The sequence below is a fragment of the Macrobrachium rosenbergii genome, chromosome 48, assembly GCF_040412425.1.
Source record: "Macrobrachium rosenbergii isolate ZJJX-2024 chromosome 48, ASM4041242v1, whole genome shotgun sequence".
In the NCBI taxonomy this organism is placed as follows: domain Eukaryota; kingdom Metazoa; phylum Arthropoda; class Malacostraca; order Decapoda; family Palaemonidae; genus Macrobrachium; species Macrobrachium rosenbergii.
In genome coordinates this window covers 58832557-58859422 of record NC_089788.1, presented here as the reverse complement: position 1 = coordinate 58859422, position 26866 = coordinate 58832557, and the positions used below count along the sequence as shown (strand labels likewise).

At 36.5% G+C, this 26866-nt stretch overlaps 1 protein-coding gene across 3 annotated transcripts in view; it reads left to right on the top strand.

Annotated features, from left to right (window-relative positions):
* The window catches only part of hop (tyrosine-protein kinase hopscotch), a 111117-nt gene extending 88147 nt beyond the window's left edge, over positions 1-22970 (top strand). For all 3 annotated transcript variants that reach the window (XM_067091877.1, XM_067091879.1, XM_067091878.1), the window contains exons 16-23: positions 3154-3323; positions 6754-6875; positions 7106-7238; positions 7514-7642; positions 9454-9633; positions 15634-15803; positions 21411-21546; positions 22753-22970. In XM_067091877.1, the coding sequence (XP_066947978.1) occupies positions 3154-3323; positions 6754-6875; positions 7106-7238; positions 7514-7642; positions 9454-9633; positions 15634-15803; positions 21411-21546; positions 22753-22911 (1199 nt within the window). In that variant the 3' untranslated portion in view covers positions 22912-22970. The remainder of the gene's footprint in view (positions 1-3153; positions 3324-6753; positions 6876-7105; positions 7239-7513; positions 7643-9453; positions 9634-15633; positions 15804-21410; positions 21547-22752) is intronic.
* The last annotated feature ends 3896 nt before the right edge of the window (positions 22971-26866 follow it).

Sequence of the window (26866 nt, the reverse complement as noted above, 5' to 3'; positions counted from 1 at the left end):
ACTATTCTGTATTATTGTTGAAGAGGCCCAAGCACCAAGGGACTCTCAGCAATCTTCTCGTTTCATCTTGCCCAGGCAGACCAGTGAGAAGACAGTGGTTGCCCCGTTTGCCTGAAGAACAGAAGGGAGTCATCAGTCATGTTTCTTGTTAGATTAGGAAAAGGAAGATGGCATTGCCTTCCATCTACTTACAGTTCTTCAGCTAGTGGAGGATTTATCTAAGAATTTGAGGTCCTGGCTCACTCACCTTCCATTGCAGCCAGTTGACTACAGAATATCCATTTTAATTTTAAAAATTCAGGGCCTTGGACAGAGCAGTTGGTTTGTTGATCTAGCAGGAGGTGATTAAAGAGATGCGCAACAAGTCAGTCCTCTTCAGTTGTTTTATCCTGATCACAAAGTCAACAGTTGGTTGACACCCAATCTTCAACCTCAGCCTTATAAATGATTTTTGCCACTAACCTCTTCAGAAAAGATAAGTTAGGTGGTAATCCATCAGGGAGGCAAGGAGAAGACTTTTTAGTGTATGTGGACCTCCAAGGATTTTTTCTCTCACCTCCCAGTCTATCTGTTATTTAGGGTTTAAAGCAGTGTTTCGACCTGGTTACACTTCTTCAAGTCTTCACTGAACTTTAGCACCTTGGCAGCCTGGTTGCATCAGTACAGTGTCTTTTGATGACTGGTTAGTGATGGCAGTGGTGTGGAAATGACATTAATTGTATTTTTAAGACTGCCTCCCACCCATGCTAAATTTGTTGTTACATATTCAGTCTGCATAGCTTATGAGGTTGTGGTTGGATGGATGCTTGAATGTTTAAGTGATCCTTTAGTCAGTTTCATTTTATCTGGCCACTCACCAACGTAGGTTTTAGGTTGATGTGGCACATGCATAACTTGCATAACTAGCTCTTGATTGATTGAAATCAATGTTTCCGATATTACAGGCTTGCTTTGAAAAAAATGTAAAATATTTTTTGAGTTATGCAACTTGAATGCTTATGTACACAAACAACCCTCACACCATATTTAAATCATAAACATGCCAATTTATGTCTACAATATAATAATACAGGCAGCCCCTGGTTATCAGCGGGCTCAGGTATCAGTGATCCAGTTTTTCGGCGCTTTGTCTAGCAATGAAAATCTGGCGATTTTCAGTGCCGATATGCGCCGATTTCCACTTATCGGCACCGATAATCGCGTATTGGTGCCAATGCATACCTAACAGAGGTGCTGATAACCAGGGACTGCATGTACAAGCACAAGATTGACAAGCTTGTAACAAACAGTCTACTCAGGTCAAATGCAAATGAACAATGGACTTAAACAATTATTTTTTTATCTCATTGTAGGTGCATGAAAAGATATCTGGCTATGCAAGTGTTAAAAAGAGGTATTTTCATAATTTCTTGCATTTATATTGTATGAGGAGGGTAATATTCAAAATAAGCAAGAAATATTGCCTATGAGGCTGTCTAGGGCCTTGAGGAGGTGAATGGAACAACCACTGCTGTATTGGTTGGAAGGCAGGAAATTTCATTTATAACATGGCATGATAGCAATGGTATTGTGGTTTTCTTTCCAGAATACTTTGCATATTTATATAATTTTTTCTTAAGCATACAAATAATTATAATAGCTCAGTGCTTGGGCTCATGTTGGACTATTTTTCTCAATAACTTACCCAGCAAAAGTTTGAAATCCCATTCAGTTCTTGTCATCCTTAGTGTTGATGACATATGTACAGCATAAAATTTTTTTCATTGTTGGGCATTGGAATGATGATTAGGTAGAATAAATAAATAAAGGTTACAATAAAAAAGTAATTTTGACTGAAATGGAATGAATGTGTGCTTAAAAGGAAAAAGTTAAGTATACCTTAGTTTTACCAGACCACTGAGCTGATTAACAGCTCTCCTAGGGCTGGCCCGAAGGATTAGACTTATTTTACGTGGCTAAGAACCAATTGGTTACTTAGCAACGGGACCTACAGCTTATTGTGGAATCCGAACCACATTATAGCGAGAAATGAATTTCTATCACCAGAAATAAATTCCTCTAACTCTTCATCAGCCAGCCGGGGGAATTGAACTCCGGCCCATCGAATGACAGTCTGAAGCTCAACCAACTCAGCCAACGAAGGGCTAAGTGCAGGCCAGTAAGATATAATACCGGGCATATCAGTAGCACAAGCCTAGCTTCAATGGTCCATGCTTAATGTTTTAGCGGTAAACAATAGTAAAGGTTATTTTTCGGTTTATGGACACAGCTGTTACTCTGGTATCATATTAAAGTTTTATATATATGTAAAATGAAACTCTACATAGAATAAAGTTTGAATGATAAGAAGATCTTGTGATTTGAAGTTTTTGAGCATAGGTCTGTGTGTGGTCTGGGCCATAATATATTATAAGATAAATCATAATTTCTGAAACCTCATTGTTCATTTGTGTTTGATCTGAGTAGATTGTTTGATACATTCTCATCTTTCATTTGCTTGTGTTGGTAAATTATGAATACAAATCAACAAGTTTATGATTTATATCAGAAGGGTCAGGTCAAGGTTACTTTGTCTATATAAACATTTAAATATGGTACTGGAGAAATAGTTTGATATTTATCACAATAAGCCAATGATATTGGAAATGTTGATTGTCAGCCAATCACGCACTACCCAAGCATGTGCCACTTCTTCATCTGTGAGAGGAGAGATGAGATGAAACTGACTATAGTGTTGTGGAAGGATGTGCTGCTGCTAATCTTCCTGCTCTTTTAAGATAAAGGCGGTGAGTCTAGGGGTTGTTATAGACCACAATGTTAGGGTGACTGGGTTTTAAACAAAAAAAATTTGTTTGTTATAAAAACTTAGTATTCTTATTAAATTATGAATGATGTGAATTTTACTGACTACAAAATGTAGCTAATTATTTGTAATGGTTTTATGGTGAAACAAATCCTGATTGGACAGATTCTTTGTGACATATACAGGGGGATAACTTTAACCAAAGAATTTCGTTGAGTGGCATGAAAGTGGATGATACTGAACTACTTTTACAAACCCTTGAAGGAAAGAATGAATTTTCACTTTATTTAAACCTTTCCATTGAATCATGAGGTATGTCATAGGATTTAATCATCTTTATTTCATTCCAGTTTTCAATTCAAGAAAAAACCATGCTTATCAGACTATATATCCTGCCAACTCATCTGGTGAAGAAACAGAATTCCAGAATAGACACCTAGATGAGGAATCGGTAGATTACAATGCCAGTATCACAACACAGCTCACAACATTAACTCAGTCTGATGGATCTGTTTCCACAGTAAGATTATAAGTGGTTTTTGTCTTTGTAAAAAAAACCTGTTTTTTATGTCATTTATTTATAATACTTGGAGTAATATAAAAAAAAAATTAGTGTTCTGTAAGAAATTTGCTTCAGTATTCTTTAGCACTCACTGTAATGGCAATAAAAAAATTAGTGTTCTGTAAGAAATTTGCTTCAGTATTCTTTAGCACTGTAATGGCACTGTCAAATTTGTAATGATGATAAGAATACCTGTATCTGTGAATCTTTTAAATGTTAAATGAAAGCAGTGCAATTTTAAAACCTAAATAATCTGTTTACAATTCAGTATTGTTTAATAATATAAAATAAAAAGGTCAACTGATAGGTTAGGGTCTGCACATACAGCACTTCCAAGTCCCACTGGCTAGCTTTCTTACTTTTTGTGGTTTGCAGGTCACAGGTCATTCCACATTCCATTTTTAGATGGCAACAAACTTGAAAATTGCTAATGGCATCATTGTATATAAAGGGAATGCCTGCATGGTGCATAAAAGGCCAAATTCCTTGCTAACCCTCTTATTACTGTGCTACTCATATTCTGGTATTATTTTCTGTCAAGTGGTTAACCCTTATGCTAAGGGTGAACAAACCATGCCTCAGCCTACCTCAGGGGCAGGGCAAACGACAATTAAAAGAAGAGAAACTATGCTAAAAGGGAAGAAGGGGGAAGCAAGTTGATCAAGTATGCATTAGCCATACCTGTGACATATCTGCATCCAGTAGCATTCTTCCTTCCTTGTGCCTGCTTTTGGTTTTTCTGGCCTTATTGTGACTGTTTCTCCAGCCACTCCTCTGGGAAATATCAAGATTGGCATCACAGACACAACCAAAAGTGCTCTTTCTTCAACGAGGAGTTCTTTGCCATCACTTCTTAGACTCCTGCCTCTGATTCTCATCAGGATAAAGGTAGTGCCAGGCTTCTCACTATTTTTCTGCTGGTACAGGCTCTTGCTGAGATGACACATACCTGCATGGTCTTCTCATAGCCTGTTGACACTCCCAAGAAGCATCAAGCAGGTGAGTTCTCCCTATTCCATGATTTTAGTACATCTTGTTACCCCAGACAGAAAACCATCTCCCCACACATCCTTGAAGTCAAAGAAAGCTAAGAGAACTGGGTTTGGTGACAACTTGGATGACGCTTACCTGTTATAGAATGATCACTTTGCTGATTCCATGGTAGCTTAGTAAAATTATGCCACTTTCAGTGAGACCTTCATAAGGATCTGTGAGACTTTTAGTACTGTACTGAGAGACAGAAGAAGCGCCAAAGGTTGTCCCTGCAGCCAGTACCAAGGTGGAAGTCAAGTCCAAATATTTAGGGGTTTTTTTTATACCTTCATATAATGAATAATATTTTGGAGATCCCTTCGAACATTGTTAATTGTATGGTTGGTCAACAGTCTAGGCTGGGCTGTGACAGCCCATTGTGTAGCCTCAGTTATTCTCTGTTGTAAATGTGTGACTCAGCAAGTTTCAGAGAATATCAGGATGCTTTACCCAGACCTGTTTACCTCATTAGGTACAGCTCTTGCTATGTTTATAACCTTGTCACTTTGCCTTCTATCTGTGTTCATTACTTCAGGTAAGATCAGTTCTATGTAGAAATTCCTGCAGATGCTGATTATAGCCAACTGGCAAGAGTGAGCATTTCCTCTTGGTGAGCTCTCTCCACCAAATTTTCAAAGACCTAGCATCTTGCTGCTGCGCTTGGAAGGTCCTCAATTTTATATATAAGAATAATTTTGTATGTGTCATCAAGGTGCTCCAAAGATTGGATGATGTGTTGAAGATCGTGCAGCGTTGTGTGAGGTCCTGAACTTGCATACAGGATGGGACTTCATCTGTTTCCAGCTAGTTTAGTGAAGGATGTGATAGGCAAGCTGGTCTTTACCATTAATGGGCCAGTTCTTTTCCTTCCCATTGCCAATTCCAGTCTCCCAGAGGCTGCAGCCATAGAGAATTTCAGTGGCCTCCCCAGTCACCCTTTGGCAGAAGCTGCCAACTGCCTGGAACCTCAGGAGGAAAGACAACCTTCAAGTAACCTGTAGGACCCATAGAAGTGGACAAGGTCAGCTACCTCCCACAACTTCGCCCATCTCCAGTAGAGATTCATCTCCAAAAGTATTGGAGATTGTGGTAGGAAATTGAAGCAACCTCATAGATGGTAAGTACCTTGCAAAAAAGGTAATCATCTACCATTTCAGGAGGTAAGTACCCCTTTCCCAGTTTCTTGGCTAGGTGCCTTCCAGTCATACCCTTGGAACTCTGAGAGGTAAGAGGCACTAGACAAGAAGGTGAGGTTAGTGATAACAGACATGTGATTGGGGATGTTACAGAGGACTATTTGGCATTTATAGTCATCTATTTGTAGTTCCTAAGGCTTTGGGAGTTTGACAGCCCATTAACCTCAGCCTACTCTTATTGCCTTCTGCAAACCCCTTTCCAGATGTAGACAGTAGCTTCAGTTCATTATTATATCCAAAAAGGGATACCCGTCATCAATAGATTTGAAAGATAACTATTTTCAAGTCTTATTTGCCCATCATCCAAGTTTCCTTCATTCATGTGTAAGGGAAGGGCTTCCATTTCCAGACCCTCTGCATTTGTTAAACTACAGCCCATCAACCATCAAATCTTCAGGATGGTCCTGGCTCCAGTCATTGTGTGGGCCTGCAATCATGGTACCAAGCTTTTCAGGTATTTGGATAACCACTTCACACCAGAGCTGTATTGGCACCTCCTTAAGCATATTTTATTCCTCCCACAAGCTACTAGACTATTCTCAGATATCTAGATTTTATCCCTTAAGACCTGAGGTGTCTGGACAACAGGGACTGTACTGTTTTATTTAAAGAAATCTTTTACTGTGGGAAGGTTTCGTGTACAATCTCCAAAGTAGATAAGGATCCATAATAATGCTATTTCCCAAAAATACCTCCAGATCACTGTCCCAAGTTCTGACATGTGTACTTAAAAAACTTGTAGCACTAGAATATTGAATTTTTTTATACCTAGTAGGATATTTAAGCTGAACTCTTTGCTCCCCTTTGCAACTGACAATTCAGTGACCTTTTATCAGTTTTTTTTTAATATTAGGTTCTTTTGCCTTATTTCTTTTGTTCTCTTCTACCCTTTCATATAAAATATGGCTGTAATTCATGTTTTTTTCTATGATATTGATGAATTAACCCATAGATGCCAAGCACCATAAATGAAGGTAATGAAAACATAAAAAGTAATAATAATTTGCAAGGGTTTGTATGTTTAACTTTGACACACTTAGTCATGACTGCTGTAAGTAGTAATTTCTCCTGAAGTTCTCATTAGAAGAAAGTGGGTATTAAAGTTATGCCTTAACATCACTCTGTAATAATGTTAAATATTTCGTCTTTGTGTTTTACAGGTAACTGTTAGTCAGTTGTCATCTGTAGATGATCTTATATCTCTGGATTTTCCAATATGTAATATACCTTCTTATGGAGTGTACAATGAGGAAGTGTTACCACCAGAAGAAACCACACCAGTGTATGTATTAACACTTCTTCTGTTGTGTTTATTGGGCTGTTTTATATACAATAACATCACCTGCTGCATTTGTTTTCTTTAGGTTCCCATGAGTATTGTCACATCAGTATTGTAATGGTTGGGGTGCTTACCAAGATTAATACCTAAGTTTGCTAGAGTGCATACAAGTTGATTCTGCTACTTCATTTCCATTAAGATCCCTTCCTTAAGTTTTTCAATTTTGTTTTTAGCACCGTGAAAAAATTGAGTGAGATGCTGTTGATGCCTAAGGAAGCTATGCGCACACCAGAAAATTCAGCATTGCCACCTCGCCCAGTAATGACTGGGAAGGCTGAACTTGAACTGGGTATGCCTATTGGCCAGGTAAGATGACTACTTCAAGAGTGATTACTGAGGTTTTGGGTTTTTATTTTGAATGATGTGTAACTTCATTTCTGGTAAATAAATTTTGAAACTGTTCACAAAATACATCTAAGGTGGATATCTAAAGGTTTTCATAGTTTGTACACATAGCATGGTAATGTGTGATAGCATACTAAGCATAGCATAGGGTACTAAGATGAAATAATTTGTTTGAATGCTCCATAAGGCATCATTTATGTGTGTAATTGTTAATGTGAATTTTCTGTTTTCTTCAGGGTAACTACGGAAAAGTGTTCAGAGGAGTTTTGAAATATCCTGAAGGAAAGACAGAAACAGTTGCTGTTAAAACACTACACACAATTGGAGATATTGAAGATCTAAAGCGAGAATTTACAATGATGAAGGTATGATAACTCTCCATATTGAAGGTTTGTTGGGAATGGTTGTAACTTGGAAAGTTTGCTAACATTTGCAGTGTTTTCATAGAATGTGTATAGAAAGAAATCTAGGTTTCCTGGGACATATGATGCAGTTCAGTTTGGTTTTTAGAATAATTGGAAACAAAAACAAGTAAAAAATGCGCCAGTTTCTTTGTCCCAATCGAGTTTTCTGTACAGCGTATAATGCTTTATGAAACTTTCAGCCACGGCCCATGAAGCTCGGCCATGGCCCATAAAACTCTTAGCCACTGCCCATGAAATTCAGCCGTGGTCCTGTGGTGGCCTGTTTTGTTGGTACTTATAGTGGTGCCAGAAGTACGACTATGGCCAACTTTAACCTTAAATAAAATTAAAATAAAAACTACTGAGGCTAGAGGGCTGCAAGTTGGTATGGGTGATGATTGGAGGGTGGATGATCATGTCAATTTGCACTCCTCTAGCCTCAGTAGTTTTTAAGATCTGAGGGCAGACGGACAGACAAAGCCGGCACAATATTTTTCTTTTACAAAAAACTAAAACAAATATTGTTAAACTCAACTATAGTACAGGATTACAGTACTGTACTAAAAAATTATTGTTCCTACATTGTTTTTAGTTTGTGGCCTTTTTAACAAAATATAAATGGTAAAATACTTGTGTTATAAGATAGAGGTCTTATTGTGCTTATTGTTGAAATATTTCTCTGGCTAATAGTTTCTGTTGACTTTGCAGTCAGGGGAGAAATTAAAACATCTCTCTTTAAGGATTGGAACTTACACAAAAACTTAACTTGATCCACATATTATCAAGGGCTTCTTGACAGTTAACTTCGCTATGTGGTAAGGTTTTTTACCATTAAATTTACCATCTTTTATATTAGTGATTTTGTTCTTAAAATGGAAATGTTTAGTAAGAAGAAAATGCATACCCACTAAAGATTATAAAAAATCTTCATAAGCATTTGTGAGTCAAGTTCTCAATTTCCTTATATGGAGTTAGACATGAAATGAGTTGTATCCATTTTCCTCTGCCCTGTGCACTTTTTTCCAGAGCTCCCATCAGGTCTAAGGAATTTATCAGCAGAAAGTGTGGAGAATAGTGGAGACAAATCATTTCATATGTAACCCCCTAGAACAGAAAAGATGGTGTAAAATGTTTATGATGATGATGAAATATTCACTGTTGTTATAAATTAATATTCACTGTTGTTTGCTTTACCAATCAAAGAGGTTAAAAGTGCCCTCAAAAATATGGGAAGTGGTAAAGCCGCAGGCTTATCCCAAATAACTAGCAGTTTACTTAGCACATCTTGTTATTGATGATGGTAGGGATAGTGCTATAAGAATGGGAAAGTGTGCCAAAATTATATACAAATTAAAAGGGGAAACACAACAATATAGAAATTATAAAGAAAGAGGATAGCTTGATCATGCTATGAAAGAAGTAGCGAAGGAACTGAAGGAAAGGTCTGGAAAAACTGCTAAAATATATAATTGTCATTTTGACTTCATGCCAGAGAGGTCAGTAACAGAAGCAGTCCTTATAATGAGGCAGTTACAGGGGAAAGGATGAGATGATATTTGCTGGTCTTGATAAGGTCATTCCTTCACAGGCTGTTAGTGTCTTGTTGCTGCCATACTTGCTATTGAGAGAATTTAAGTGGATCTTAAATTGCTGCAGAAAATAGCTTACATTTATAAATTATGAAATGCATCTTTTGTACAAGTCTAGTATGAAATCTTCCAAACCTTTATATTTGCTTAAATGTTTTAAACACCAGATTACTTTGTTTTCAGAAATTGAAACATAAAAATATAGTCCAGCTCTGCTCAGATCTTGTGGAAACAGAAAATGGAGAGAAAGTGTATATGGTGATGGAATACTTACCACTAGGTTCAGTTAGATCACATATTATTGAAAATAAAGAGCGGATGACCACAGCCTTGCTTCTAAAGTTTGCAATGGATATTGCAGAGGTAAGATTATACTTTAAGATTTTAGTGCAGTATCACCAATTTTGTTTAATTCACTTACAATCCCATTTGGTGTTTAACATTTACTTTTATTTGGCTTGGAGTTGTAATTTTGAATGATGTTGAAAATATGGAATTGTACTATTTTTTGAGAATACAGTTTGAATTCCTCTTCTGTTTGATATTTTCAGTTTTCCATATGATCTTTAATCATTTTCAGAATAATAATTTTTTCAAAGAAACTAATAGATAAATTCTTTAGAAGTAGTTTTATATTCACATAAAAACACTTCAATATTAGATTCATCAAGAGTTTTGGGTGTACATGAAGACAAATGGAAATTATTAGGGAATGCAAGAGCCTAATGTAAGGTAAGTTTTTGTGAACACCAGTGTCCATTAACCCTTAAACGCCTACTGGACGTATCATACGTCGACTAAAATTGTCTGTTGGGTGCCAAGTGGACGTACCGTACGTCGACTACAAAAAATTTCAACCTTTGGTCAACTTTGACTCGACCGAAATGGTCGAAAAACGCAATTGTAAGCTAAAACTCTTACATTCTAGTAATATTCAATCATGTACCTTCATTTTGCAACAAATTGGAAGTCTCTAGCACAATATTTCGATTTATGGTGAATTTTCAAAAAAACTTTTTCCTTACTCCCGCGTGGTAACTCGGCCGAAAATTTCGGAAATTCTTTCGTCATTTTGTCGTAATTTTTGCACTGTTTTATATTAGCCGTTACGTAAAGTTTTATATATGAAAATGTGTGCAATTTCATGTAAAATACAGAAAAATACAACCCATGGTTGTAGCGTTTATCAGTTTGGAAATATTTTCATATAAACCATGATAACTGCCAAAATTTCAACCTTCGGTCAACTTTGACTCGACCGAAATGGTAAAAAAACGCAATTGTAAGCTAAAACTCGTACATTCTAGTAATATTCAATCATTTACCTTCATTTTGCAACCAATTGGAAGTCTCTAGCACAATATTTCGATTTATGGTGAATTTTTAAAAAAAACTTTTTCCTTACGTCCGCGCCAGAAATTCTTTCGTCATGTTGTCGTAATGTTTGCACCGTTTTATATTAGTCGTTACATAAAGTTTTATATATGGAAATGTGTGCAATTTCATGTAGAATACAACAGAAAATAACTCATGGTTGTAGCTTTTATCAGTTTTGAAATATTTTCATATAAATCACGATAACTGCCAAAATTTCAACCTTCGGTCAACTTTAACTCGACCGAAATGGTAAAAAAATGCAATTATAAGCTAAAACGCTTACATTCTAGTAATATTCAATCATGTACCTTCATTTTGCAACAAACTGGAAGTCTCTAGCACAATATTTCGATTTATGGTGAATTTCTGAAAAAAAAACTTTTTCATATGTCTGCTTGCCATGATAACTCGGCGAACATCTCTGAAATTCTTTAGTCACGTTGTCGTAATGTTTGCATCGTTTTACATTAGTCGTTACATAAACTTTTATATATGAAAATGTGCGCAATTTCATGTAGAATACGGCAGAAAAATAGCTCATGGTTGTAGCTTTTATCAGTTTTGAAATATTTTCACATAAATCACGATAACTGCCAAAATTTCAACCTTCGGTCAACTTTAACTCAACGAAATGGTCGAAAAACGCAATTGTAAGCTAAAACTCTTACATTCTAGTAATATTCAATCATTTACCTTCATTTTGCAATAAATTGGAAGTCTCTAGCACAATATTTCGATTTATGGTGAATTTTTAAAAAAAACATTTTCCTTACGTCCATGTGACTAACTTCGGCGAACATCTCGGAAATTCTTTCGTCACGTTGTCGTAATTTTTGCACCATTTTATATTAGTCGCTACATAAAGTTTTATATATGAAAATGTGTGCAATTTCATGTACAATACAACAGAAAATAACTCATGGTTGTAGCTTTTATGTTTTGAAATATTTTCATATAAATCACGATAAATAGAAAAAATTCGACTTTCGGTCAACTTTAACTTTCGACCGAAATGGTCGAAAACTGCAATTATAAGCTAAAACATTTACAGTCTAGTAATATTCAATCAATTAGCTTCATTTTTTCAACAAGCGGGAAGTCTCTAGCACAATATTTCGATTTATGGTGAATTTTTGAAAAAACATTTTTTTACGTCCGCGCGTTACGAATTCATGCATCATTTTGTGATATTTTCTTCTGTGTTGCTTTGATCATTTTACAATTTGTTATATACCAAAATCATCGCAATTTAGTGTACAGTACAAAGAAAAACAAAATAACCCGTTAGCTTTAACCGTTTTGCTCACAGCGCGATTTGTATAAAATTATATATGAAAAATTTTTTTTGTGCTGTCATATATTTCAATATTATATATGATAATGATATTTTTTTAATTTCTGATGGTTGCATACTAAACTTCAGGCAATGACAAAAAAAGGAGCCAAAAATGAACTCTTAATCTTAAAAACTAAGTGTGCTGTGATTTTTGAAAAAACTTTTTTCCTTAGTAGCTAACTCCCGAACGCCGCCGGCATACGGGAGACGTTTTTGTAAATAGAGGCTTGGCGTTTAAGGGTTAATAAACTTGTTAAGGGCAAGGTAGACAGTTAGAGAATGAAAGTGAATAGTTCAAAAACAAAAGAAATTATTTTCTGTACTGACCCATTACTTTTAAAGAGCCTTATTGTGCAGAAGATAATTCTTAAAGGTCACTTAGCCAGAGGTATTTATCTGGGTTCCACAGTTTCTCTGTTGGTAAGTTACCATATATTTTCGTGTATAAGACGACCTTTAGATAAGACGAGGTAAAATATTATGACAAATTTTCATGAATTTATCTCATATCTGTAGTATAAGATGACTGCTAAATTACAAAACCATCTGTCTATAGGCTAGCTTTTGCAACAACAGGTAACTTATGAAATATTGGTTATGCAAAGATGATGTTATTACAAATGCTGTTTTAACTGACTGTATCCTCAGAAATTCAAAATATCGTATATACTCGCATGTCATGCTACTTTTGAAGACATAATTTTTGAGGCTAATTTTAAGGGTCGCATCATACACGAAATATAAAATTAGCATATGTAATATTCACATATTAGTATAGCATTATAAAATACAAACATAACGAATATGCATCTTTACCATGGATCTTTTAACAAGTTATGCTTTACTTCACTATATCCAGTAATATTATATGTACAGGCAGTCCCCGGTTATCAGCGGGGTTCCATTTCTGAGGGTGTGATAGCTGAAAACCGGTGATTTCGGGGATTATCGGTGCCGAAAAGCGCCGATTTTCGGTTATCGGCGCCTCTGTTAGGTATGTATCGGTGCCAATACCCAATTAACGGCACTGATAAGCAGAAATCATCGATTTTCGGCGCCGAAAATTGCCGATTTTCGGCGCTAGACAAGCGCCATAAAACCGGATCACTGTTAACCAAGCCCGCCGTTAACCAGGGACTGCCTGTATTCACATATTACTAATTGTATTATAAAATACAAACATAGCAATCATGTGCCATTTGCATTGTTTAGGTTTTTGTGAACATGGACAATGATAACTTCTGGGAATTTTTGGTTTGGCATTAATTCAGTTTCTCTTTAAAGGTAACCATGGGGGAAGGTTTCGTCCCATTTTCCATACACATAAAACAACAGTAAAATGTATTCTCACCAATACAGTATTATTAACTGTCAAGTTTGATGGCATATCATAGTTTAGGAGTTTCATCCATTTTGCCAATGCACGATAATTTATAGTCATTAGTGCTTGAACATTGTTTGTTTTCTCAGCTTTAGCTACAACTTGCAGCATCAGTTTAACAGTATATTTCCTTGCGATCTTTTCTCCATAGCGAATAAGGGTATAATGTAAAATATATGTCAGCCCTGTTCTACTTAATGTCATCAGTAACATAACTACAGTAATGTTTTACTGTCGTACAATGGTTGAAATGCAAGCAAAACAGCTGTTTTCATCCAATTCGGTTGTTCACAGCCCACGGTCTAGACAGTGTTCATAGCAAAACAGTTGTTTATCGTTCGGTTGTTTATGGCTGTACTTGTTTACTCAAATAGTATAATGTAACTAATGATACTTTTATCTTTTGCGTTTAATTTTTTAACTTATTTAACTAGAAGATGGGATAAAGAGATGGAGTAAAAGAGGTTAGTCCATAATAATCTGGTCTTTCAAAAAAGGAACTCGCATGATAGACAAGATACATGATAAAATTATTTTTTATGGGTGAAAATTTGGGGGTCGCACAATGCGTGAGATGGCTCGTTAATGAGTATATACAGTAAACGAAATGACAGAGTCAATTTTATATCGTGTTTTTCTTACAGATGTCTCCTAAAAGGGAAACCATTGTTTTGCGTATGTTTCATCGCCAATCATAATCAACCCCTAACAACAGTACGATAAAGTATGACAATTATTGTACATAATTATCGTTCGTATGACTGAATTGTTCTAAACAGTTACAAGCAGCCTAAATTTTTAATGAAAAATTAATATTATGTCACCCTAAATGTTATTAGTACCGTAATTACACTACGTTACTGAACGATAAAGGTTGCCGTGAGTGCAGCCATAACTAGACATTTACATTTTGTCAGTTGGCTGGCCTCGCATAGATAAAATTGATATCATTGATTTGGAATTATTCCTCGAACAGGCTATTTTTTATGATGTGCCAATAATATATAAGGTAAAAATGGTTTTATTACCTTTATTATCACTTTATTTCATAATGTGAATCTTTTAATGTATGTCGGTGGTTATCACACCGAGGCCGAGGCTAGCCTTCCAATAAACATCACTTAGAATTCAAGGTTTGATTTTTAGAATGGTAGTATAAGACGACCCCCAATTTTGAGGGGGTGAATTTTATGATTTAAAGGTTGTCTTATATGTGGAAATATACGGTACATCTTTCCCGAAGCACTTGCTATGAATAAATGTGTTAGGAGGGCAGCATATGTAAAGTAATGGTTTTATATTCTGTGGGCCTTGCCAGGAATGAAAGGATCTGAAGGTGGCCAACATATGCAAAGTAGTGGGTGTTGTGTTACAGGAACTAGTTGCTTGCAGTGGAGGAGTGAGGAGGACAACTTATTTAAAGTGGTGAGTTTGAGTCATCTGGACCAGTGCTAGGAGTGAAGGGATTAGGAGGAGGGCAGCATATGTAAGGTAATGGGTTTGTGTCATTTGAACAAGTTGCCAGAATCGAAGGGGTCAGGAGTACAGCAGCATTTGTAGAGTACTAGGTTTGAGTCATCTGAAGCAAATGCTGGGAATTGGTATGAATAAAGAAGTCAGGAAAAGGGCAACTTGAGTTAAGGAATGGGTTTGGGTTATCTGAACCAGTTGCTAGGAATGATGGGATCTGTGGAGGCAATATATATATATGTAAAGTAATGGGTGTTGTGTCATCTGGACCAGTTTCTATGGATGAAGGGATTGGTTATATTTTTCATGATTACAACTGCTACAACCCTCTCCCCTTGTATAACAAAAAAGACCACAGTGGAACACCAAAGTTTTAGGGTCAGGATAGGGTGGAGGTAAACAGGGGACCACATGTTCATTTTGTGGATGACAGCAAAGAGGGCATGTAACCATGGTATGTAAGCAAATAATGTTTCTCTAGGAGGGGTCAAAGAAGGGGATCCTGGTCTCACCTATCTTTAAATACAGCCTTATTATGGTATAATAAAAAAAAAGGCATAGGTTTGTATTTTGAAACATTTGTGGTATATTGAATACTTGATGTTTGGTACTGTGCTCTTGTGATGGGTACTTGATACAAGTATACTAGAATAAAAAAGTTCTGCAAGAGAAATTTTTCTGCTAGGATATATTTCTGAAATAAATAGTAGAATATTTTAAAGATGTTTAGCTGAAAGCTCTCTGCATTATTTTAACATATTTACAGTACTATCAAATATGTAATACTGATTTATTTTAGGGAATGGACTATTTGGAGCAATACAGAATCATTCATCGGGACTTGGCAGCAAGAAATATTCTTGTAAAAGATGCAAATACAGTGAAGATCTCAGATTTTGGTTTGGCTCAAGAACCAAATAAAGGAAATTATTATATTCGTAAAACACAACGCTCATTGCCAATAGCTTGGTAAGTCATGAATATCCTGTTATTAGTCTGGGAATTGGGTAACTTACTGTGTATAATACTCTGAATATATTTCACTTGCCTCTTAACTATGTAATTTATCAGTTTAGTAAAGTTTTACCAGTATTTTCTGAAGTAAGGTTGCCTTATACAGACTGAAAAGTAATTTTAGATATAAAATTATTGTTCAGTCTCTTATTGCAAATGTAGGAATTTTAGATGCAAAGTCATGCAATACTCTGAATGAGTACAAGGCTGATGAACTGTAAATTCATTAAAAAACAAAAAAGTATTTCAGTTTCCCAGCATTGTATAGTACAGTACTGTACTCACATTTTGTAAAAATATGGAATGGATCTTAATAGTAATGCAAGACTCAGCTTAATTTGCCTTGAATTTTAGAGGAAACCTGACCTAACTTAGTTCTTTGTTGTAATTGTATCTTGTGAAAATAATATGCCTCATGTTTAGTGCTAGCCATTTTACCATGTATCAGGGGTAATTTTTGTGTAAATGCTGTTTCATAGAAAAAAGGCAAACTGTCTTCATCAATTCATGCTAAAATTTTGCTACATAATATTGCTCTAATTTTAAACATACTAACTTATATTGTTCAAATTAGGAGGCTTTTCCACTGCTTGCTCAGTTGTGTGTATGATTTCCACTTTACATTCACTTTGTTTGCCCAAATTTGGAAAGGAGGAAGGTACTCACTCTGTGATTGATAGGTCTGTAAAGTACATTTTCTACAAATCCTTTACTTATTAATGGTTGCATAGTAATGACATCATAGATCTTGCAAGGAGAAAGGCCCTATCGCACATGTCTGGACTTCATTCCGCTGTCCCACAAGGTTGTGTGTCATTCCCATGTACTTCCACTTGGAGAGGTTGTGCTGCTATGCTTCCCAGGGTTATCACATCTCTTTGCTGTTGTTTCGATATAACATTCGTTTTCAGTTACACATATTCTCATTCACTTTGCTTTTCTTTGATGTGCTCTGTGAATTTTTCCTGGCTTGTTTTTAGTGTTTCATTTTTATCCCATATTTACTGTTCATTTTTCTGAGGCATTTTCAGTAATTTCATGAAATGTATTTCTCTCATCTCAGTATGTAATGTTTGCTTGTTTTTTACCAAAATATTACTGTTTTGCTCTCATTTAGCACAGGAGCTTTCTAGAGTAGTTTTGCATTTTCATTAGTCTTTATTGGTTTTCTAGATATTTAGCAAATTTTTAACTGGTAACAGTTACCTTTAGTTTTCCATGTATTATACTTTGCTGTTAAAATCATTTCAAAATATTATGTTTTATAATTGTGATTAGTATCCTTTCCCATAATTGTGCTAATTTTTTATGAGATAATACAATGCATTACATATGGGGTCATTCATCCTCATCTTTAGGAGGGCCTCATATGTTGTAAATATGGCACACATGGAAGCATGTTTCTATGAAATGACGTGATACTATACTTGGGCTCAGTACCACATCCATACACACTCTTCCACTAGGTATTAAAGCCTTGACAAGAAAGCCAACAATGTCTCTCCCTCACCTGGCCATCATCTTTGCTTTTCCATAAATTTAACTCAAAAGGTTTCTGTGTGAGGTATAAGTAATGACCTACTAGTAAGAATGGGTACTTGATGCCAATAGCTCTCCCTTGGCTGAAGACTTTAAGATAACTGACATTGCAAAGGCCTGGGTATCCAGCATCAAATGGTATTGTACCTGGTGTCAAACATGGTGTTGGCAAAAGGGACATAGTTTTGACAGAACGCTTCGATTTGCTCTCTTCATTGTATGTTAGGAATCTCATGGTCTCAGATGTTTTGTGTACTCACCTTTTTCTCATTGACCTTGTCAGAGATCTGATGCATAAGTTGGACTTACACTACCTATTCACCACTGAAACCCTCAATAGCACCACAGTGCATGCCAGCAAAGAGAGTTGGGAGAGATTTGCAACAATCTGCATTCTTGACTTTGTCCAGACCAGTGAAACCCTTGTATGACTTCAGCACAGTTTTTCAACTGCTCTTTTATGGACCTCCCTCATCTAGGAATGTAGTTTCTTGTTAGCTGAGCAGTTGAGGTGAACTTCCCCCAATTTCACCCAGTAGAACCAGAAAAGATAAATTGTCAGAAAGCTTCAGCCCTAAGAGACCTCAGTTCCAGAAATTTAAGAGTTGTGACAGGAAGTAAGAGCAGAGCCTTTGGGTAGTGAGGACTCTGCAGGAAGGGTAGTGATAGCTTTTTTTGGAAGGTGGGCCTCATGCCCCTTTGCTGACCAGTTGCTTTTAATTCCTGCATACTTAATTTGGATTTAAGCCCTAGACAAGGGAAAGTCAGTGGTGAAGAAGCAGGCTGTGGACAAAGAAGTGAACCTCTATGGTGGTTCTGGTATGCTGTTCACATTCTCCAAGGTGACAGGAGGCTGGAGACCCATCATTGATGCCATTCTTTTCAATCAGCATCTTCAGCAAACCCATCCAGGATGGAAACAGTAACCTCCATTTACCAGTCCATCTGGAAGGCAGAGTTTTTTTTCTGTCAAGACAACCTGAGAGGTGCTTATTTTCAAGTTCCCTTTCACCCCACTTCCAGGAGAAAATCTCCAGTCTGTGCAAAGGGAAGCTTTATCAGTTTTGGATGTTATCTTTTATTGTAGCTACTGCTCAGGTTTTCACAAGGATCCTTGCTGAAGTCACCTGTGATCCCACAGGCTTGGTATTAGATATGCAAACACCTGAACAGCTGGCGCATAATAGATTCGTCAGCTGGCAGCCTTTTGTGTCCACATAAGGAAGTTGTTCCAACTATGCATGAACCTTAGCTTGTCATCAACTGGGGGAACTTAGAGCTGGATCTTCAAAAAAGGCAACTTAGTTGGGATGTCAGTAAGTGCTACTACTACCACCCTAGTTTCACAAAAGAGATTAGTGATATTGGCTTCTTCAGCCCTTTGATTTTGTCATTTTATGGTTCCTCAGGCCAAAAATTTGGGCTTTGTATTATTGCTCACCCAATATCTAGAGAAGTTTAGTGTTGCCCATTTTCACATTTAGCCCCTCCAACTCCAGTTGATTCAGTGATGGTCTCCAGCAAATGTGTGTATAGGTATATTAACAGTATTTACAAGTTAGTCTTGTAAACTGACAGAGTGTACCATCAGAGGTCCCCCCAGTCCCACCTGCACCAGATTAGGCTTCTTTCAGATGCCTAAATATAAGAGTGGCTGTAACACTAAATTTTCATTCCTTAGGAACCTGGTTACAGTAGAAAAAAAGGAATGCATCGGTTTTTTTTTTATTATTTAAAGCTGTTTTTCTTGAACTCGAGGCTTTTGTATCTCAAGTCACAGGCTTGATGGTTAGGGATCTGTCAGACTATTCAATGACTGTTGTCTGTCTTTGGAAACAAGAAGGGATAAGGTTGGAGAGCTTGTCACAGGGTGGTGTCCATCTTCAGTTGGGCAGAAGAAAATAATGTTCATGTGGTTTTTAAGTTTGTATATGGACTATAACACCATGCCAGATTTTCTCTTTTTGCAGGGTGGTCACATCATCCTGATGTCCAGAATTTCCAGAGTAACAACAAGCCTGAACAAAAAGGTTGCAAACTTAAGACTGTTTCAGATCTTGCTTTTTCAAAAATAAATGCTTTCGTGCTTTCGAAAATAGATGCTTTCATGCACATTTGGAACAACTCGGATGTTTAAGGAGTGTAGTGGAAAAGTAAGGACTTTTATCCCACTTCTCCTAAAGGTTGATTGCTCCATTTCATCTCACCTTTCCTTAAGGTCTATTGCTCCAGTCCATAACACCTCTCCTTAAGGTTGGAATGAGTCATGCATCATTTATTATTACATCTTGCAAACAAGATTTTGCTCCAGTGGGACATGCTTCTCCAACAGTAGTCGCTCCAAAGTTCCAGTACAGTCTTGAGATGCTCAGCATTCACACCTGGAGGTTATCCAGCAAAGCTTCAGCAAGAAAGGAATCTCAACAGAAGCAACCAAAGTCATCCCAAGAGATTCTATGTCCAGATTCCATAATCTTGCCAATTCCACCACTTCGTGTTGTAGACAAAGTACTTACCCAAGAAAGCTATTATTCGAGTGCTAGAAGATTTTTTACTCTTTTCTCAGATAGCAGAGCAGAAAAACTTGTCAGTTTTGGCTCTCAGAGGCTCAAGTCCATGCAGCACAAATTTTTTACCTTCAAAACTTGAATATAATTTTTTCAGTATTTAGTATAGTTAAAAAGGCTCTGTCAGCTCTTCAAAGCAAGAGGTACCAAGTGACTAAGGGCTCAGATGAATCAGTGGATCAAGCTTCTCAAATGAAAGTTACTTTCAAGACAGCCCTCATTCTTGCTTTTGCACATTCTCTCGGGTAAAATAAATTGTGTGCCCTTTACAGCAGGTGCTCTCTAAAGGATTGGGGCTCCATTTGTTCCTCCTTTACAACAGAATCCCTTTCAGTGTAAAATAATGAAGATATATTCCATAGCTCAGTCATGGCCATTCTTATTTTATACACATGAAATCAAGGATCTTATAAAAGGTAAATGCAGATTGTTTATCCACAGGACAAGTTAAATGGCAGGTCACCAAGAACACAACTTCGTTTTGGTTGAGCTTTAGTATCTGAAGAGCATATGATGTTTCCAAGGAAGTTTAAGCTCTGGTGAAAGTCAGGGCACACATAATTAGAGCACTAGCAACATCTCCAATATCGAGAGAAGTATGAATCAATGCAGTATTAATGGCTGGTACCTGGAGCTGTTTGATGATTTGTGCTGCTTCATATTTAAGAGACCTTACTCTTAGATACTGTTTATGGAATGCCTTTCCATAAGGTCTGATGTTGCAGCAGAAAAGTTCTCTGCAGTCCTCCAATGGGTTTAAGATCTAGGGCTTCATCCTTATCCTCATCATTCATTGGACAACCTGCCAGGTAAAGAGTATCAGGGGTTATTCACTTCTACACCTTCAAGCAGTGGGAAGTATGCACCCCCCTGTTCTTCAGCATCATACAACTGAAGCCTCTTCTTTACTAATAGGGTTCCAGTCCAATCTTTATTCATGTTAGATGCTACAAATGTGGAGTCCTTTCAGTTTTTATTCCAAGAGCAGCAACTGGATCCTTTTGGGTACTGTTCTGCCTTCATGGGTGTCAGCAGCTCAGCTCCCTCCCTGACAAGTTGTTAGTCATGCTAAATAAAAGTAATAAGCTTGCTTATAATACAAATATATTTTTTAATTCAATTTTTTATAGAAGCACATTAAGTTAACTTTCATTATCATGCTGATGTATTGCAACTGTTCAGGCTATACATTTAAATGAGATAGTTTACCTCAAGGGACCAGCAAGACCAAGTTACCTTTGAGCTAACTCACCAAAAGTTTACCTCAAGGGACTGGAAAGACCAAGTTACCTTTGAGCTAACCCACCAAAGTATAAGGAATGGTTTTTCTCTACTGGATTTGAAGTGTGTGGCAGTTTGAGCAGATGCCCATGTACTGTAGGCTAAAGTGAAATGCTGGGTTTGTAAAGAAAGAATTGCTTTTCATTTATATATATGATCGTTCTAATGTTTACAGGTATGCTTTGGAGTGTATTGAGAGTGGAAAGTTTTCTCACAAAAGTGATGTGTGGTCTTATGGTGTCACATGTTGGGAAATGTTCACTCATGGATTGGAGCCTAATCTTCCACAGAAGCCTGAAATTCTAATACAGGTAATATCATTATTATATTTATTTGGTACTTTAACTAGACTACCACATCCTTTTCATAGACTCACAGGGCTGGCTTGAAGGTAAGAATGATTTAGAAAGGCTACTAAGACCAAAGGGACACTGCAGTGAACATTTGTTCTGCATACAAAGCACTGCTCAAGTAACACTTAGGTAGAATCCCTTATGAGGAATCAAGGTTACATATTGAAGGAAGGATGTCTAGTTCTACCTCTATAGGAAGTTGAGCCCTAAACAGGATTCAGTTAAGATGATATCAGCCATTTTGTGGAAGTGGCAACTCTTACATGTATGGCATATGAACACTTCAGGGATTGGCAGAATTATCACACCATTAATGCTCAGCTTGTCATTGAATGATAAAAGTGAATTTTAGCTAGTCATGATGTTGAAACAGGAGGAGGCCAGGAAGATGGAACGATGAATGTTGGTGTGCATGGGTTGAAAAATAGAAACTTGGGCTCACAAGGTGTTGTGGAGTGAACTTACTGCTGATGGGACAAAAATAACTGGGTCTTAGATTAGGTGAGGCAAGGAAGCTTTAGGTATTATTTGTCAGCTATTGATAGCTTTAAGTTACATATCCCTTTGTTGTCACAGACATGTAACCTTGGTGGGCTGAGTTAAGTACCTGAGTTAGATGCAAATTTCATCAGACCAAAACTAAAAGTTGGTAGTTTAGATTAAGTCAGACTTACACCAGCAAAGGCCCTTGCCCAAAGTATGGTAGAATGTTAAAGGATCTCTTGTGTACCATAACTGACAAACAGTCCATCCACTCGTCCAGACTTGGGACTAGCTGTTGATGTGTCATTTACACAAAATTTGGGCTATAGAACATACAGTGTGGAAATTTTGATTAGGAGGAAAATGTGTGTCATTGCTGTCAGACATTTAAGGAAAGAAAAGGATGCTTAGTCTAATCAGGAAAGATAGCGTCTTGAATATGCTACATCTTCCATTTTATATGAATAAGACAGTAGTATAAGGGTTTGTGTTGGAAGGAATTTTGAGAGGACAAGCATTCTTTAAAGAATAGTAAAAAGGCAAATGACAGTAGGGTACTGCTCTTTTTTTATAATGGTCATTGCATATGAACCAGTGTGATCTTACACCTGAGTCAAGTTTAGTTCATGTTTTTTTACACACATCTGTTATTGAGTATAATTGTTTGCCCTTTCTTTCAAGGCTCTGAAGGTTGGAAGACGTCTGACTTGTACACCACCATGTAAGCCAAATATTTATACAAAACTCATTAGACGATGCTGGGATGATGAACCAGCGGAACGACCAAACTTTTCTGAGTTAATGTCCATAATTCGTGAACTTCAGGAAGAATGTTTGTAAATACAGAATCAGATAGTGTATACAATTCCATTAAAATAAAGACATATACAACTACCCACGATGTATGTTTCACTGTCTTGAATAAAACTGAAACAAGGAAGATTGTTGCTGTAGTGGTGAGTTATCACCCAGATGTCAAACTGAAATGCAACAAAAAAGCAATGGTCTAGGATCTACATGGAGGAAATAATACAAAACCTTATACTTGAGGTAACTGATTAATTTCAGTTTTAAGTAATGAAACTTGTTATATAGTACTATACAAATGAAAAAATATGGTAACATTAATAATACGATAATGTATTGGCTACACTAGTTCCAAAGAACAGATGATGTTAAGGCAGGCATATATATTAGTAGCCAATTGGTATGAACAAGAGTCAATTTCTTTTTAAAACCCAATACAAACCTATCACTTTATGACAGCCTAAATGAGTACTAGCTCGATTTCCAGAAACACTAAAAAATTGGAAGAGGGCTCCATCTGGATGACATTCTACCACAAGGATCCATCAGAGTAAGTGGAGCACTGCCAGTGATTGCTATCTTGTAAGGGGACAGGATCCTATACAAGCCACTATTCCTGTTACACAAGAATTTATGCTTTCCCCAAGCAGGCAAAATAATATGACCATCTCAGCTACAAAGGATATCATTCCCTTACAAGTTTTTAAGATTTCAGTTTAAATATGAGCATCTCCCTACATGCCATGAGAATGTATCAGCATTTTCTGAAGGAACTATTTCAAAGAGCCCTTTGGCTGCCTTGTTGGGATCCATCTCAAATTTTATTTAGTCTGATCAGACTACTGTCTGAACCTCCAGATAAAGCCTCCTTGAATCTTATACTTTGAAGAATTGTCTTGTATTGGTTTCTGCTCTAACCCATCATACCAGTGAACTGCATGCTTGAAAATCCATGTCTGCTTTCATGTCAAATTTCTTAGCAAAAACCTACAGTCAAGTAACACTTTTCCTCCTTTTGCATTCCATCTCTTACCCCTTGTGCTGAGAATAAAGAATTATCTTTGTGTCTGGTACAAGCTGTCAATGAATATCTTTGTAGGGCCAATGAAGTTGGATACAATAATATTTTACTATTTTTATGCACTGGTTATCTTAAAAAGCAGGTCTCTCAGAAGTTTTATATTGGTTACTGCAGGCAATTCTAATAGCTTAAGATGATTTCTCATCTCGTGCAACCCCCAAGAAAACCAAAATCAAGTAAACAAGCAAACAAATAAAAACTTCAGAAACTTGCAGTAGCCAGAGAGAGAAAAGTAGGAACAACATCCAACAACCACCCACAACCAGCAATGCAGAAAAGCTTTATCAACACATGTGATAGAGATTTATCAATTAAAAATTATGGTGATGAAAATCTCTGTAACAAATCAAATTTCCTATGAGCTAGAATGTGACACTCAAGGAATGACTTGAGTGCCACAAGAGGTGCTGTGGATTCCTGAGGCATAATCAATATGGGAAAACTGCAGTTGTGGAGTTTCTGGAGGATTCAGATACACAGTAAGGCTAACGTTAAGTAATGGGTTCAGGCTGAAATAAACAAATTAACAAAACCTCATACAACTAAAAGCAAAACAGATACAATATGATAACCGTAAGAAATCAGAATATTTTGAAGGATAAGTAACAATTATGAGCAATAAACAAGATGTAAATGTTAAAACATAAGAAGGTATAAATATTGTATATAAGGAAAAATAACTTGCAACAGAGCTAACTAAACTAAGCAATATACTTAAGAGGTATTACACTTCAGATTAAGATGGCCAATAGTTGTCAGTTATGAATAACTGATACATTCATCAGTGATGCTTGCTAGAAAACACTATATAATCATATAAATCTGAAAACAGGCAGTCGCTGGGTTATATCGGGGGTTCCATGCCCGAAGTGCAGAGTAAGCCGGAAAATGTTGTAAGCCAGAACACCGTATTAACGAATTGCTAGAAATGAGAAATAAAGTGATGAAAGCCTTACCTTTAATCCTTTGGTTGTCTTCCCAAATGATTTACCTTGCTTCTGGTGAGGTGTGCATCCATGATTTTGTAGAATTTCCTCCAAAAATGTACAAATATTCTTCTGTTGCTTACAGCATGCTGTAAGACTGAAACAATGTAATCTTGGAACATCCGCTGTGACCCGGAACAGATTTTTTTATAAATATACCTGAAAAGCACCATAAGCTCGGAATGACACAAGCCAAGACCAATGTAACCCGGGGACTGCCTGATAAAATTACAGTAAATCACAAAATGAGTGTTAATACTACAAAAGCAGAAATAAATGTACAGTCTGACCTCTTAAAACCGGCACCTTAGGGGCCAGGCCACTGCCAGACCACAGAAAATCCTGGATGACAAAAATCACCCTTAAAAAACTCTCTTATTCCACACATATATTGTTGTGTTATCAAAAGTAGAACAAAGCTTATGAATAAACACTGTCATTCATTACGTTTAGTCCCTTATGAAAATTCTGGCCTGCTCAAGCAACTCCCCGGAAATGCTTACACCTTTGCTACGTCACAGCTGAAACCACTTTATAAACACACTGATGAACTCTGATCTCCTGGCACCTTTTAATGTTTTCTGGCACTTCAAATTTTTCTGGCTTTCATTTTCAGCAAAAACCTAAAAATCTGCTGCTTTTGTTTCTTTAAACCTGCACACGTGTGTGCATGAGAGAGAGACAGAGAGACTATTGACCCCAGTTAGGTTGTTACACTAACAGATATCCATTCTTAATACAGTTGTATTAAGAATAATGATAATTTTAATAAAGCTGTTGTTTTATGTACTGTATGTAATTATACTTCATGCATTACTGTCTTATCATATTGAAATTTATGAACACAGCGTTCTAGCGCCATTTGCATTCTTGTAATGTTTACATTCTTAAATAATCAGCTGATTGTGTTTTACCATCATCACAGCCATGACTTGCTAAATGAAAAGCATTTTGGAGATTTGTTTTTTCATAAATTATCTGAACGGGTTTAAAAATGCAACTTTATTTATAAGTGCAGTAAATTTAAGGAGTAAAGCTGTGATTTCACCAGTATCGGATGCTGCTTTTGCCTCTTCCAAAACGTTCTGTGACCTGCACATTATTTTCCTCAGCTACAACCATAAATTTAGCAGCATGCTTTCATAACACTTTCCTCTCCATTGTGTGAAAGATGAATTAAGATTTGTTTATTTTTATTTATGGAAGACCACTGAAAATTAACACATTTTTAACAAGTTGACAATTGTAATTCAACCCTTAATAAACATGTGTTAGTTACTGTAACTGATATCAGCAAACAGCTGTTTCTTGATTCGATTGTTTATGTCAGTATCTTCTGTTGTTTATGCCAGTGTCTTGCATGCAGTAGTAAGTGGTTGTTAATTATACGAAATAATAACGAATTCTTACACAGTCACAATGTTGGTAAGCCTGATTTAATGTATGAAGATTCACAATGAACTTTAACCTATCTATTAGTTAAAAGCTAACACAAAAGCCTAGTCTAGTGTAATCTACTGAAAATGCATCTCACATATACACAATGTATATGATGAAATCATGTTGTTGGAAGAAATTTTAGTGGTCGGATGATACACAAGTATATACACAGATTATAGTTCTTTTGTACTGTATATTTTTGAGTTTCACAGAATGCTTGTGTATTTACGGAGCAAGCTTCAGTTCCGAAATCTGAGAAAATCCAAAAGCTGAAACGAGGTGTGGCGCCGCCCTCGTAGCCGTTCAAGAACTAATGGTGGCTGATTAAAAAAAAAAAGTCCTGGTTTGTGGGAGTTGCCGGATTACATACATCAAATTAACACAACTGATATAAAGAAAAACACATGAAAATTAATAAAAATATCCAAATACACAAAAATATTTTTAAGTAATAAAACCAATGACTTACCCTGCACTTAGT